This window comes from Pungitius pungitius, chromosome 3 (assembly GCF_949316345.1).
Source record: "Pungitius pungitius chromosome 3, fPunPun2.1, whole genome shotgun sequence".
NCBI classification, from domain to species: Eukaryota; Metazoa; Chordata; class Actinopteri; order Perciformes; family Gasterosteidae; genus Pungitius; species Pungitius pungitius.
In genome coordinates, this window is record NC_084902.1 from 24,843,200 (window position 1) to 24,858,875 (window position 15,676).

Here is a 15,676-nt window from a genome sequence, read left to right on the forward strand (position 1 = left end):
CCCACCAAGGGATCGAGGAGTCGAGCTTGCACCTCCTCCCAGAGCGAGCTTGCCCCCCCCCCCCCCCCCCAACCCCCGCCGTCACGCATCATCGGGTCATACGGTCCTGGATGAAGTCCGGGGTCTGCTCCTTCGGCTTCTCGGTCAGGGGCAGCGCGGTGCTGTAGGGGAGCGCCAGGGATGGGCCTTTGGCGGGGCTGCACAGACGTTGGAAGCGCTGTGTGGGGGGGGTTGAAAAAAAGTTTGTTGATTGTTTTGGTTTATCACCACTATTTATGACCGCGTGCTTAATGTTGCTTCGGTGCATCATCAGCGGCCCGCAGGTGACCAATGAATGAGAGGTGTTACCTGCGGCAGGGTCCCCGGGGTGCTCGCCAGGGCGTAGAGCGCCCAGACGGGAAGTAGGGAGACGGAGGAGAAGGTGAGGAGCCAGCCCACCGCCGTGGCCCAGGCCGGCGCGACCAGGCCTTTGCCCAGGCTCAACGGAGACCAGCTCACCAGGGAGAACACAAAGGTGGCCTGTGGGCGCCAACAGGGAGGACCGGGTCACAGGGGGGGATACCACAACAATCGGAGGCACCGCACACCGCACACAGGTCAGGTGCGAGGGGTCACTCACCGTGCACACGGCGGGGGTCAAGTACTTCCAGCACAGCTTGAAGACGGGCAGCGGGCGGTGGCCGGTCATGTCCTTGATGTTGCCGTTGAAGCGCTCGGCTCCTGTGGCCAAAACAAGAACAACTTCACCACGACTGGTTGTGGTCTGCTGTGCGATGGGTTTCTTTACTTCAGTTGGAGCAACTTACTTGGAAGTGGAAAAGATTTGAATAAGAAAAGAGTATTAAACCAAATAGTAGTTCAACACAGTAAGCAGCTCTCAAAGATCTAATAGATGGAATTGCACTTTCTTTTTCCATCCCTGTGTAATGTAATGGAAATAAGCATTTAATCATAGCCTGATAGAATGCCTACTTCCTCGACTTAAATCTACTTTAGAGATGATGCTATGTCACTACAGTTTCTGATGTTGAATGGGAAAACTTATAAATAAGACCAAAGAATGAATGTGATGTGGAAATTATACAAGAAAAAAACAGGACGGTAGAAGTCGGTGTCCCTTTTCTAAAACAACCCAGCCCTGCCGCAGCAATCAGCAGAGGAGTGTTAGTTTATGTAAGAGTGATTCTAAAACTGTCGAACCCCCCCAGTCATAAAGAGGGGGAAAGGTGTACGGGAGTCCTGACCGCTGGGTTGCCCGGCCCACAAAAAAGAAAAATAATAATAACTTATGCTCCGCTCACCTCCTGCTGGGAAAGCCATAAAGACAGGATTCATATTCATATATAACAACACACACTAACACACACTAACACACTGCTCTCATCTTTGATTTTTTTCCCCGATTACAAAGTGTTGTATTTGTGCTGCTGAACGTACGTTGCACATCTCACTCTTTTAGACAAACAGTGTTTTTGGAAAGGCTCCAGAGCCCCGGGTCGGGCTGGGATAGGGCCTCCCCGGGGCTGCCAGACTGAGACGAGAGAGGCGACGGGGCCCGAGGGATGATTTAGGGTCTGGAGGAGACAGACAGGGGCCTGGCCGGGAGCCAGTCTCCATACAACAGTGGGTTGCTGAAGCCATGTTGACATACTGTCTACTGACTCTAACTGGAATGTGTGTTAATCGGATTATAGGAACTACTTTTCATTAGTTTAATTAATGGCACTATTCGATCTTTATATTTAATGTGTGTACTGACTGCCATCAAACTAAGATTTATTTAGCCTATTGTCACACTAATGGGCTCCCAACAGAACTTAATTAAATTCTGTGATGGAATGAGCTGGTAGGCCATTTTTTAAATATGAAATAAGTCCACAATTAAAAGGAACTTGGGCATTCAGTGGGAATGTAGAGGAGAGGAGAGAAAGAAAGTAAAGCATATTAGAAAATCAAAGGAAAATAAAAAATAAAATGATTGTAGGGAGAGGATAGAAAGAAGAGAAAAGAACATGAACAAAGGACATTGAGTGAGAGTACAGGAAAAGGAAAGGAGGTAAGGAAAGCTATGGAAAAGAGAAGGTGGTGAGAAGATGACGAAAGCAAAACAAATTAAAATGAAACATGAAATGGGGGTACAGGAGAAAAGTACGACAGGAAAGAAATGGAGGGGCAATGGAAGTCCGATGGAAGGAAGGAGAGAGGACGGGCATGGGACAAAAGAATAGGAAGGGTGACGGGGAGGAGGGATTTGTACCGTAGACCCATCCGATGGCGATGGACTGGAAGATGGAGAGAAGCAGCAGGCTGGCTCCACTGCAGGAGAAATGGTCGTAGATCTGGAACACATACAGACCACCCTGCGCGGTGGTGGACACACACACAAAAAAGGAAGAACAACATCATTCATCATCATGAGAAAAAAATTAAAAAACACATTAAAGAGTAGAGCATTACGTGCACCTCCTGCCCAAAACCGTCCCGAGTTTGACCTACCGGCGTGACCATGACCAGTCCCACCAGGAAGCAGACCACACAGACGAGCAGCAGCAGCAGCTCCCTGCGCTGGCCTCGGCGGATCAGGTGAGGGTACAGGTCAGTCACCGACGTCATCAGGGCCTCCAGGCTCACGAACTGGGTGACGGAGGGGAGGCGGGGTCAGTTTTAAAGCCACCACGAGGAATTCATCAAAGTGGATGCATGTGTGTGTGTGTGTGTTTGTCTGTACCTGGGTGTCCAGCCCCAGCATGATGATCATGAGGAAGAAGCAGACGGCCCAGAGCTGGGGGAAAGGCATCATGGATACAGCCCTCGGGTAGGCGATGAAGGCCAGGCCGGGCCCTGAGAGGAGCAACCAAAAGACACATGAAAGTAAATTATAAGAATCATACATAAAATGTACGACAGAGGCAAGATTTAACCAATGTAAACAAAACACATTTTGACAAATGTATGGTCAGGGAAATAAGGTCATGCTGTGTATTTTGTTTTCAATACAATAAAGGTTTCTAGAAAGAGGCTGGTCATCTTCTACATTCATCAACTTCAACCCATTCTTTACGACTGAAGGTGTAAATCTCTTTTGCATATATTTAATAACCTTTAGAAAAAAACGTATACTGTATTTTATCAACCGTAGGTATAGAGCTTGTGGAGCTTTGTGGCACCGAGGAGGCAGTGGGAAGGACAAATTCAGTATCAGTTTGGCTCAATGGGGTTTGTTGACTACGAAGAACTAACCACTTCCCCTTCCCGTTCCCGTTTCACCTGACTGCGCCACGGCGCCTATGTCCACGCCCTGCTCTTCGGCCATGAAGCCCAGCACGGAGAAGATGGCGAAACCCGCCAGGAAACTGGTGGTGCTGTTCAGGAGGCAGAGGAGGAAAGAGTCCCTGCGGGGCCACACCAACAAAACACACTCAAATTAGCGCCAAATACTTAACGAAATGCATGCAGAAAGGATTCAAGTTGCCTGTGGATCTTGGACCTTGAATTGCGGCGCTCGGGCTTGTTAGTGTACGCACAGGACGAGAGCTGTGTGTGTGTGTGTGTGTGTGTGTGTGCGGTGGGAGTCCTAGAGTGTGGGAAACACTGCAGCGAGGGCCGCTCTCTAAGGTGTGGCTCTATCAGTGTGTTTTCTCTGTCCATTCCAGCCGTTCCCTACGGGAGCCGCCTGGCTAGCCGGAGCATACGTTTTACATTTCAGCAGATGAGGTCCGTATGACGCGAGGAGGAGGAGGAGGAGGAGGACGGGGAATGCGACGAAGGCTCTCACCTATAGCAGTCGTTGTCGTATTTGTTGTAACTGCCGAGTGCTGTGAGACTTCCCAAGCCGATCCCGTACGAGAAAAAGATCTGGGTGCCCGCATCCATCCATACCTGTAGAGTGAAAGCGAGGGAAGGTTTTATTAAAAGCCATAATAACGTCTCTGCAACTGCCCCTGAAGGGCGCGTGCCGTCGTACCTGCGGGTCCGCCAGGCGCGCGGGGTCGGGCTTCAGGTAGTAGATAATGCCCTGGGTGGCTCCGGGCAGGGTGGCACCGCGCACCAGCAGCACAAACAGCATGACATATGGGAAGGTGGCTGTCAGGTACACCACCTAGAATGTACACATGGTGGAGGAGGAGGGGGGAGGGGTGGGGGGGTTGTGGTTAAGGACCGGCACAGGGGCAGAGAAAACAGCAGGGACGCACAAGCTGACGTACCAAAGGAGGGAGCCCTGGAAAGCGGCAGCCGCACAACAAACACATCAGACAAGAAATAATAAAAATCGCCACGGTGGCCAGTGCCTTGTTCCTTTTGCCAACGGAACGAAAGGAGGCACAGAGCAACGTCTGTGTTCAGGCTCGAGCTTTTGCCACCGCGCAGGGACTTTACCACCTCTGGTCACGTGGCTCCACTGAGCGAGAGAGACGCTGCTGCTTTTTGGACCTCAGTGTGATGAATGTTTTTTTTGTTTTTTTTTAGTCTGACACCGGGGGGGGGGGGGGGGGGACTCTGGCCTTTAATATTAACACTGTGTCTTTTAAGAGGACAATCCTGCTTTGGAGACAACGGATTCAGCAAATTGGCTGCAATGACATGAACCTCTTTTTGTGTGTATTTTGGCAAATCCACACCATATATCATATGGTGAATTAGCTATTAGCAGTACCGTCTGTAATTTATTCATGGAAGTACAGGTCACTAACTATTCCTGAATTACTTTTCGCGATGATTATTATGTGGCTTTTTGGACTTTGATGCACCGGACACCACGCTTTCTTTTGGAGGGGAAACCCATCACGTTCAGTGCGTCCCATGCTCACCTTTCCGGTGGACTTCACGCCCTTCCAGACGCAGAAGTAACAGACGATCCAAACGGCGGCGAGGCACAGAGCCAACTTCCAGCTGACCGGACCCAGCTCGTCTAAACTGCTGGAGAGACGGAGCACCTCGCGCCTACACGGACAAACAGACACACACACACATTGCTGTTCATGTAAAAAAAAAATAACAAAAAAGCCAGAACCCAAGAAACCGCACTCACTCCCAAAACTCCACGACGGGGGATGTGGCGTTCGCGAGTACGCTGCTCCCATTGGCCGTTTGGTTGTAATGGTCGAACAGGACACACGCCTCTGCGGGGAGAAGACAACACATGTGACATCTTGCCCCGCGTGGGGTCGAACCGCGTCGATGGCCGGGCCGGCGAACTCCGCCGCTACTGACCGGTGTTCCACGTGTTGTTACAGTGCGACCAGGGCAGCACCGCCTGGAAGCTGTAGCACAGGTAGAACACAGCCCACGCCAGGATGACGATGTAGTACACGCAGCCGTGCAGGATCATCACCTGGCTGGCATAGCCGAGACCTGCAGGGAGGAAGGGGGCGGGGGAAAGGGGGGGACAAGACGCTGGATGTGAGGCGCGATGACAAACAAAACAAATTCTATTATCAGATCAAAGTCGCTTGGATTTTCAGATGAGAGCGATCCACTCATGCAGGCACTCGACTCGCGGCCCACCTCAAGGACATCTCCGTTGGGAGTGAATGACGGTCTTGTGAGGCCTCGAGTGGAGTTGTTTGCCGACACAAACGCCTGTTTGTGGAGTCCTATAATGATATTCAGGCTTACGTCTGATGATGAAATGCACTCGATTGTGCAAAACCAGTGAGGAATTCCCGCAGGAGGCACGTGGTTTGTTCGAGATATGTAGAGCACAAAAAATGAACGCCGTTTCTCCGTGTTTCATTTAGACTCAGAAAGTAGACCCGTCCCAGACAACCTAAGGGTTCACAGTGGTTTACCAGCAGATCAACAACTGACTTGTTACAGAGAAATGTAAAAATTTGGCAAATATGTTTTTCCTAATCTGGTCGATTAGTCCTCTAATCCATGATATATTCTTAAAGTGACAACAGGCAGATTTTATAACTGTCTTGATATGGCTATTCAGGTTGAGCTCCGAATCATTGATAATTGAAGCTCAATGCTGACTTACAATCGTTCAGCCGTGTTACCAAAAACAATTACTTCTGTTTTATCTTTGTTGAACTGAAGAAAGTTTCGGCACATCCATTTGTTCAATGTATTTACCTAGCCCTTGATTTGTCGTTAATTGTACCCATAATGGCTCTTATCTATAGCAACTTGTAAATCGACTTATTTAATGAAATCACACTTTCTTGTTTGTATCCTTATGGTTGAAAAGCACTTAATGCAAGTCGCTTTGGATAAAAGCGTCAGCTAAATGACATGTAATGTAATGAATTGTTGTCCCCTGGTGATATAGTTATAGATTAGGGGTTTTATCTGCATAACTGTAATAACAGTGCTGTTTTCCATTAAATGATGAACATAAGGGGGCCCAGTATTGAACCTTGGGGAACACCACATCATTTTCTTCAGCTCTGCTGTGCAATTAGCTACAGTACGTATTCTTGACTGAGATGCAGGAGAGGGCTGGTGTAGAGGGAAAAAACGTCTGTGAATAGTTCACTGGTGCTTTCAGTGATGTAATGCTTTTTCACAACCTTGATCTGGACATTTGTGTGCATGGAGATTGCACTTTCAAAGAAATGGTAGAAATGATCAGAGAGTGCAACATGAGTCACAACAACCTTGGAAATGTTTAGACCTTTGGTGATGATAAGGTCAAGAGTGTGCTCTCTGTTGTGCGTGGGTCCTGTCTCATACTGAGTCAGATCATAGTTATCAAGGCCACCACATAGTTCTAATCAACCCCAACAATAAAAAAAGAGTAATATTTAATAAAGGTTTTAGACAACAGTTCACTAAACTTAAAAGAAGTTGATGCTCTTGTTTTGCTCATGAAACTGAAGTTAGGCAGTGCTGATTCAATAAGAACAGCTGCACTGAGTTTTCAGTTAAAGTCCAATATGTGCCTGACTATAATAATAATTTTCCTGGCACATAGCTGACATTTAATAAAGCCTAGTTTGATCAGGACAGGAATTGAGGAGAACTGCATACAGGGCCCTGACTTTTCCTGGAGAAAATCCTTGTCATTATCCATGTAGCCTGGACCCAGAATATATCAATTATTACCTTTATCAGCTAGAGGAGACAAGAGATATTTAGCGAGACCTATGGGAAGTGGGGGCGGGGAAGGGCGCCTTCGAGGAGGGCGTATAGGAGAGCAAGTAGGGCGTGGAGTGAGTTTGGTTCCCACAATGACCATTTCTTTTATGTAAGTCAGTGAACTTCATGCCCTGGAGGATGGGGGAGGAAGAGTATGAAAGAGGAATGGGACCTGGATGGAGTTTTAAGGGTGCAAGTGGGAGGCAAGAACGCCTCCTCTCGGAGTGAGTGGTCATCAGAGGCGGTCCCTGATGTCGGAGACTCCACCTCTTGGGGGCATCATTCCAATAAGATCTCTTTGGTGGTGCTCTGTGGTTATCTCTTGTTTAGACTCCTCTCTAGTCTCTTGTCCTTGGCAATGGGAACAGACGGGTGACGCAGGTGGAGAAATAAGTTAGAGGTTAACCTTTTACTCCCGACTCGTTCAGGCAAACTCCATCTGCCTTGAAAAGATGTCTGTGCTCCCAAAAAAGGATGAAATGTACTGAGTGATCAATACATGGCGTGACAGACATTTGTTGAGTGCAAACAGCCTGCTAAATCTTTCATGTTCTCCTGTGACTGGTGTGAGAGGAACTTCAGACTTTTTGTTGACAAATCACAGCTTCCAGTATGAACAACGATGTTTCTCATCTTGGGTATAGTCAGCCACGATGTCCAGGATCTTCTCTCTCATGTCAGAGAACGTATAGTTCAGAAAGCAGAGTATTGCTGCCCCGTCGCTCCGACACCTTTAACACCAACAATCAGTGTCTGATGCCCAGGCATCAGCTTGCCACGGGAGTTAATATTTACCTTTAGTTTTTCACCCTGCTTTGAGGAGACAGTTCATCTAGGTTAGTTAGTAGGCTTGGTTGTTCTGGAGTTGTTTACTCTTCTCGGCTGTCCTTGGCTGTGTCCTCCAGAGTGTAGGGCCGAGGACGAGGAGTTCTGCCTCTGAGGTAGAGCAGGCCGGCCAGTTGCATCACAAATCCCAGGGCGCTAGGCCCTGCCTGTTAGTCGCCCTCCCACGTCCTGGGGGTATGATATACTCATCGGCTTTGCACCGAGCGAGTTCCAAGGAGGACTACCAACTGAAGATTGATTAACTACTACATTGCCCTCCTGCCTCTTGGTAGGCCTGGTGGTCCTGGATAGGAACACGTGGTGTCCACAAGACAGGGCCGTCAGCAAAACCACCGGCAACACCCGCGTTGCACGTATGTGCAAATGCGCAGGCCAATAATTGGGATGTTAAAAAAAATGAAGGAAAATACATACGCATATCCTGTTTACAATGTGTTTCCCAGGTGGTCCAGCTTTGCTACAGCCTGCACACCAAATGGACCAAGAGGTGGTTTCTGACCTATTCTAATTCAGTTCTACTTTGATGCTATTTTGCACTCCACTGCATTTGAGGGATTTTAGTACTAATTCTATTCACAATGAGTGTATGAAATACAATGCATTGTAATTTAGTAGATGAAACTGCTTAACTGAATCAAAGATGATTCAAATTGTCTATTCAATCCTTTATCTAATTTGCCATCATATAAAACCATTAACCATTAGTTTGTAGGTTTTAGGTCAATATCAAGGGTTAAAGGTATGTAAGGTACGTCCAGGGCAAAAGTTGTTATCATCCCTCCCTAATACAAGAATTAATAAAACCAACGTGTAACTCTAATAATATGCAACAATCCCACACAACATTGCCATAACGTGGTGTACAGAAGAAATGATCACACAAGCCTACCTCCAAATAATGGACAGATGGTCCTCCAGGCGCTGACTCCTCCCAAGCTGGTGTACTGTCCCAGCGATGTCTCCAGGAGGAATAGGGGGACGCCACACAGCACCAGGAACAACAGGTAGGGTATAAAGAACACACCTGGGTACACACACACACACAGACACACGCAAGGTGCTGTCCTTGTGAAGACCTTTACTGATTACATTCAAGCTAATAGCTAACATTGAAATAGCTTTTATCCCATCTTAAATAAAATCAGAACCCTACAACCAAGTAATTGTAAAAAAAAGTTTTAAAATTGCGTTGATTATATTAACCTTAGATTTGAAAAAAAGTCCACAATCGGACCTGACAATTTTTTGACATCATAGTCATAATGATCTAACAAACACCTTGCAAATGTCATCCCTAGTAACAGGTGTGGTGGGGGTGGGTGGGGGAGGGGTATAAGGGATCCAAGGGAGAGGAGGAAGAAAAAGAGGCAGAATTTACAGAATGACACCTCTTCCCACTTTAAAGTTGACACTCTCCAAACATGCGTTACCTCCTCCATTCTTGTAGCAGAGGTAGGGGAACCTCCAGACGTTGCCCAGGCCGATGATCTGCCCCGCCACGGCCAGGAGGAACTCGGCCTTGCTCGCCCACTGTCCCCTGGCATGAAGGCCGTCCTTGGAGGCTACCTTGCCGTTGGGGAGGCTCCCGTGGTTGAGTTTACTCAGCAGCGGGTCTCCGTGCTGCGGGGGCAGCTGCTCGGCCATCACTGGTTATGGCAGAGGCGACACAAACACACCCCTGAAAAGAGAGGCAAACACCAGCGATAAGAAGGACAACGTCAACGCCGTGTGTAAACACATGGGAAGCTGACCGACAGCAGCGGGGGCCGGGCGACAACAACTCGGGTGTCCGTTGGGTTGACCGCCTCACTTATCTGTCATGTGTGTCTCATGACGGACTAAGCTGGGCGTGTGTCCTTTATCTCGACCCCGCAGCCCACTCAAGGACCACGATTGACAATTTTCCACTTGTGTACGACACGTTTGTATGTTTAATGAGAAACAAGCAACATTTTGACATGACACAGTTGTAGCAGCGCATACATCTTGAAATGAATGTTGCTGCATTGTGCAACACTTACTGAAACTGTAGTCAAAACATCTGTTTGTAAAGAGGTTTATTGTCAATCAATTCTGTTTTTAATTGACGTTACTTTACCCAGATGAATATGTATTTATAATATTGTATAAGTTTTATTGTACCATGTTTTTCTTCTAGAATATCAGTAATGGTTCCAAATGGACCTTTGTTTGTTGTCCAACTAAGTCAGTTGGTATCGTTTGTTTTCACACTTTTTAAATTTGATTTCCATTACAGATGCAGTGGTTGCCGAGGATTGTTCCGATTATTCATACTATGACTATTATTATTATGAAAGCACGGTGACCTCATTCACGCGCTCTTCCCTTCCACAGCCATGTGGACACAAATCAAAAAAAAAAAAAAAAACAACGACCAAAGGTCACCGTGTGTCCGCCTCCCTTTTCTAATTGACCTTTATCCCGACGCAATGAGTTACAATAATTATGACATAATATCAACAAATGTGGTAATTCACCGGTTCCCCCGTCCCCCCGAATAGCGGAATACACATGTAACAGTTCCACCGGTCCGCTGATATTATCCGCGCGGATGTGAACAAGGGAGGCGTGTAGAAGCCCAATAACCAACGCTCTCTTACGGACGTGTTTCAGTTAAAAGATGTCCACCTGAAGCTTCGTCCTCGCTCGCTTCCCTCGGATGAAAGTACAAAATGCAGAGAATTCGACATTACGTTGCCTACCTCTATTTCCTGTAGTTGTGCAACGCGCCGGCACCCCCGCACGCGGACGCTGAAATGGTTTGTTCCGAGCGAGGGGGCTCTGTGAGAGGCTGCCGGGCCGCGCTCCTGAACAGCAAGAGGCAATGATTGGGTGCAGCGCAGAGCGTGGGTTCTTTGCCGGTGTAGGTTATTCAATGGTAACGCTTATGAAACCGTGTTTTACGAAACCATGCGAACAGATCCACCGGATCGATAGATAAGTATAGAGATCTGAGGGAATATAAGAAGATGGATTGCACTTGACACCTCATCCAGCTTGTACCTGAATATGAACATAAACATTACAATGGAGTACAACATTTTGAAAAATAAATAAGTCAAAATTCGCAGATATCACACATATGTAACTACTTCTTTGTTTTGTTCTTTAAAACCCATCTTTTTTGCTGATTTTTCTCTTTTTATTTATCTCAAGTTCTCTATTGTGGACTGGAACTGGTCCTGTAAATGGTCTCTTAACTATTTAGGCCACCTCGAGCAGCTCTCAGCACATTTAATGGGCTATGTCATTGCCTTTGCTCATTCAGCTGAGCATTTATTGCCATAGTAAAAGAAGTCCAGGCTCCATCTAGCACTCGGCTCCAAGGACTTCATTCAGAAAATGACATTCCAATGCATAGACATATTAGGTTTTATTAGGGGGTGTATAAATCACATGCAAAGGTGCTCATTGCACTGAGACTTTTTGATAAATGCACACATGCGTACCTGTGTTTCAGCGAGTAGGAATAACATGTCAGGGGCTTATTCATTGTATTCTACACTGCATGTGGGCCTTAAGTCTCTACATCTTAATGTTACACACTACAGCAGGAGGACTAAACAAGTGGCCACTGTTACAGTCTGTAACATTTGAACTCCATTCACATACTGCGTGCATGTCATCTCCCAAAATGCAGACCCATTGCCTCCTGGGGGCCAAATAAAATGCCTGCGTTGAAGGCCCTTTAATACAGTCCCCATTCTTCTGTCCCGACAAACCCGTGGCCCCCTGTAAATATGGTGCCGCGGCCTGTAACTCAGACCAGGCATTTGGCCGTACGATTTACGGCGATTAAAAAAAAAATAGTGTCTGGCATTCACGGCGAGGGGCAATGCGCGGCTGATTCTACAGTCGCGCGCATTGTGAAACCCTGATCGTAGCGTTGCGCGCATTGTGAAACCCTTCGGCGCCGCGTCCATCCTGTTGTATAACAGCTAGGTTTCGAAAATCTTTCAACAGGAAACAACATTACAGCACAGGGAATGTTGCAAATGTTCACCTTTGATCACGGCATACTTTTGGTTATGGTTATTCTGCTCCTTCCTACGACCTCTGTATAACGGACAAAAAACGTATGCAAGCGGTATGCAAGCGTGTTAAAAGATTTGTGGGTATTGATGTCGCTAAATGACAGTTTCTGTCTTCCGCCCACTGACTGCACGTGTGGTGGTCAGTTAACAAGATCATGTGACAAGCGGGAGGTCTCGGGTTCGCGCTGTCCAATCCCACCCAATGGCAGGTGAAAATGTATTCATTTGGACGCTTAGACGAGTGACTAGAATTCTTTTGTAATATGATGTTGTTGAGATAACAACATGGAATGAATTAAAGGACAATGCAAATTAAGTTTGACAGCCTAATATTGAATTGAGTGGAAAAATGACAGACATTCTTGAGGCAGGTCAGAGGTCAGTGTCAATACAATGTAGCTAACCTTTAAGCCAACTTTGAGTACCTCAACACCACAAATATATGACAACATAACATCGATTTGATTGCAGTTTGCCAAATATCAGAGCAAAAAGGTTAGTGTAATTTGATATTTGTAGGATAATTTGACCTTTTTTATGCACACAGACCAAACCCATTCATCGGCTGCCTCGATCTTCAGGTCAAACACACGGTGAGATATTTTAAGTGGTCTTCGTGCCTTGTATGAACCCTTTGAAAGAGGAGTGCCCAATGTGGTCAACATCAGACCTTGAATTCCTTACCTCCTTGCCATACTCTAGTTCCCATGTCCTAAATAGGTAAACATTCCTGTGGCTTTACCCCCTTCCTCTTGAACCTATGTGAAAAACATACCTTGTAAAAGAGGAGTCTCTTAAATATAACCTCTACCCTTATGTCCACACTGTACAGGGCTCCCCTGAGGCTTGTGGTAGGCCAGATATTTGGTGCTGATAATCTTTCCTAGTGATTTTATGGGAATGTTTGGAGGGGCAATCCCCTACATGAGTCTTTTAACCACATTGGATAGTCCCGGGATGTGTTAGTGCTGCTTTCAGAGATTTGTGGGGCTTCACTGGATATGTAAGGTCATTTTTAAAAAGCTCAGTACCCCCATCCCCCTCAAATCCTTACTGTGACATTGTCAAACACAATATCAGCCGACATGTCGGTATGATTCTGTGGGGAAATAGGTTTTCCCCTCTGGACTAAGCCAAGCGAATAAGCATATTTCTTATAGGCAAAAGAAAGGAAAAAAACATACTTCCGATAGCCATTAATCTAAGACCAAACAGAGAATCACAGCATGCTTCAAACAACTTCTGAAACTGCAACACACAAAATACATCCAAAATAGGATCTTGAAAAAGCATGACGACAGACTTGTTTCCAGACAACCGGGCACAAAGCTGTGACAAAAACATCTGGAGTAAAACCAATAAAGTGGGATTTAAGTATGGGATAAAATCATGCAAAACGAATTAACGTAAAAAGATCCGTCAGCCTAATAGGACTGTGCTGGTGCCGTACTTACCACTGTTCACGTGGATTGTCACCACGCCGTCAACGCAGCCCCTAAATAACACACAGGAACTAAGACCCTGTTTGTCCTGATCTTTTAACAACAGAGTTGCGCGCACCTTGTCCCTGCATCGCCCATCTAGCATTTGCCGGAGATGAAACTCTGAGCAGGCAAAACAACCCCCCTGGATTCCCGCTGCTCACTGAGCCTGAAGCTGTGGACTAAAGGATCATGGGAGTCTCAATCGCGTTTCATAATTTACTGTACAACATGAACACTGGTGGCTTTGTGCGAACCCGGCAAAGTTGACCAAAACCGACCAAAATCTTTCTCTGCCGGTGTGACGGCTGGATTCAACGCGGTTGTGACGGCGACAAGTTCTACTCGCTGCAAACAGGGTGTGTGGAAGTAGGCAACTCAGCTGTACAGTAAATACGACCATCTCATGTGGCTGAAGTTTCCAGACCTTCACACTCTGGAGCCTGGGGTTGCCCCAGGGAGGAATGCAGCGCTGGATTATCTCAAAACATCAAATAATAAGCACCCCCCCCTCCGTAACCACTGACAGGAAACACAAAGACTCCTGTTTTTCATCAGAGAGCAGGATAAAAGGCATGAACAAAGCCCCCATGGAATCTCATTTCAAAGGCAAGTTGATGCATTAACTGGATGCATGCTGCTGTGTCAGACCTATGAAAATAATAATTTGATTAGTGACTAGTACCCCCACCTACCTCCATCGCCACGCACAAGGCGACACAGTGGGGTACCTGCAATGTAGTCAGAGCATCACAGGCCATTGCGTCCATATCCTGAGTTGACCATTTCACTACTGTGTCCTTTGCCGACTCGGGCTGCCCTCGGATGTGAGGTTTTGCATTCCACGGCCAGCCCCTTCATACACTTGGACGCCTGGAGACTTGATGGAGGTTAAGGGCCTCGGTCAAGGGGCTCTGAGGGCCACACTGCCCCACTGGGGATTTGCTGCAGGGGCCCTTTAATTCTCCAACGAGAACGAGAACACGGAAGGGTGCGGCCTTAAAGGGTGGCCAGACGTAGACCTTTTGGGAAATAACCACAACGTTTTTCTGGTGTGATCCAGCGTTGTTGATGAGAGAAACTGAGCAACAAGTGAGGGGGAGGGTTTGTTAAAAATCACCAAGGTCACGTCCTCTGTACTGTATAAGGGTATGTGGGTATTTTAACGACACACGGTGGAGTTTGTGTTCTGCAGTTAAAACCAAATACTTTAACCATTGCAGTGCACACTGCTGGTTATCGCTAGTGCACTTTATTTTAAACTTTTTATATTTAATCTTCTTTTTATCCTTTATCCCTAGCCCATAGCCTTCCATTTTATTTTACTCTTTATGTTGTAAATCTGTAAATTGAACATGCCATTTTCTTCGAACTATGTTTTTTGTCTTGTTGTCCATGGTCTCATCTGAATATCAGCACAAACTGGTACGGAATTGGTATTATGTCAACAACTTACATCCGATTGGAGCGGTGACATGAATGAGCTCAGGCCAGGATTCTGCAGCGCAAGCACAATGCCTAAACCAACAGTGACCCGCACGAGTGAGTGATGACATAATATTTCCATAGTGAGAAATTGTCACGAATGCAAAACCCTGGCAGCCGGCCTCCTGCCATTGTACCAGCTCATTTGCTCACGGCTACAGTTGATACACCGGCATCAGGTGACTGCGGTGGAACTCCGGCTCTCGTGACTCTTCAGTGCAGTCGGAGGAAAACCATGGGCCCTCGTGGAGTTTTTTTTTTTGGTTATTCAGTTAAAGCCTCCTGCCAAAATCTCACGATGACTGAGTACCTGGATTAGCCCTGTGGCCGGATCACACCAAAGGGTTGGAAACATCTGCTGTCCAATTTGGCAGGCAGTACAAAGGCCACGCGGCTACACAGGGGCCGTGGATAATACACGAGTGCCGGAGCACGGATGACAGGGAGGTGAAGTAGGTGAATGAATGACATAGTTTATAGTAGTGTAGAAACCGAAAGTGTACGACAGTCATGTGCTGCAGCTGATCGACACTAAAACTGGAACTAAAACCACAACAATTATTGTACCTCCAGCTCTTCCTAGGATCCTAGGACGCATTTTGCAGCGTCATGGTGATGAGGGCTTAAAAGCCGGAGCGCACGGAAGTCATGCAGCCAACAGCAGACGGCAGTGGAAGGAGTGGAATGTGTGGGAGGATGGATCAATCTATCAGTACTATCTTATGA

At 46.9% G+C, this 15,676-nt stretch overlaps 1 protein-coding gene across 7 annotated transcripts in view; it reads right to left on the minus strand.

Moving 5' to 3' along the window:
• Positions 1-78: 78 nt before the first annotated feature.
• LOC119217927 (sodium- and chloride-dependent GABA transporter 2-like) overlaps positions 79-15,676 on the minus strand; it is a 28,730-nt gene continuing 13,132 nt past the window's right edge. The window contains exons 1-15 of one of the 7 annotated variants that reach the window (XM_037471980.2): positions 10,551-11,121; positions 9,360-9,607; positions 8,819-8,953; positions 5,212-5,352; positions 5,030-5,120; positions 4,809-4,941; positions 3,965-4,099; positions 3,776-3,879; positions 3,268-3,392; positions 2,729-2,841; positions 2,497-2,634; positions 2,258-2,360; positions 620-720; positions 349-519; positions 79-217 (exon numbers count right to left, since the gene is read on the minus strand). In XM_037471980.2, coding sequence (XP_037327877.2) covers positions 89-217; positions 349-519; positions 620-720; positions 2,258-2,360; positions 2,497-2,634; positions 2,729-2,841; positions 3,268-3,392; positions 3,776-3,879; positions 3,965-4,099; positions 4,809-4,941; positions 5,030-5,120; positions 5,212-5,352; positions 8,819-8,953; positions 9,360-9,573 — 1,833 coding nt within the window. In that variant the 5' untranslated portion in view covers positions 9,574-9,607; positions 10,551-11,121 and the 3' untranslated portion in view covers positions 79-88. Of the gene's footprint in view, positions 218-348; positions 520-619; positions 721-2,257; positions 2,361-2,496; positions 2,635-2,728; positions 2,842-3,267; positions 3,393-3,775; positions 3,880-3,964; positions 4,100-4,808; positions 4,942-5,029; positions 5,121-5,211; positions 5,353-8,818; positions 9,224-9,359; positions 9,608-9,680; positions 11,122-15,676 lie in introns of those variants that run through there. The other 6 variants (XM_037471989.2, XM_037472017.2, XM_037472007.2 and 3 more) reach the window with 6 other exon arrangements.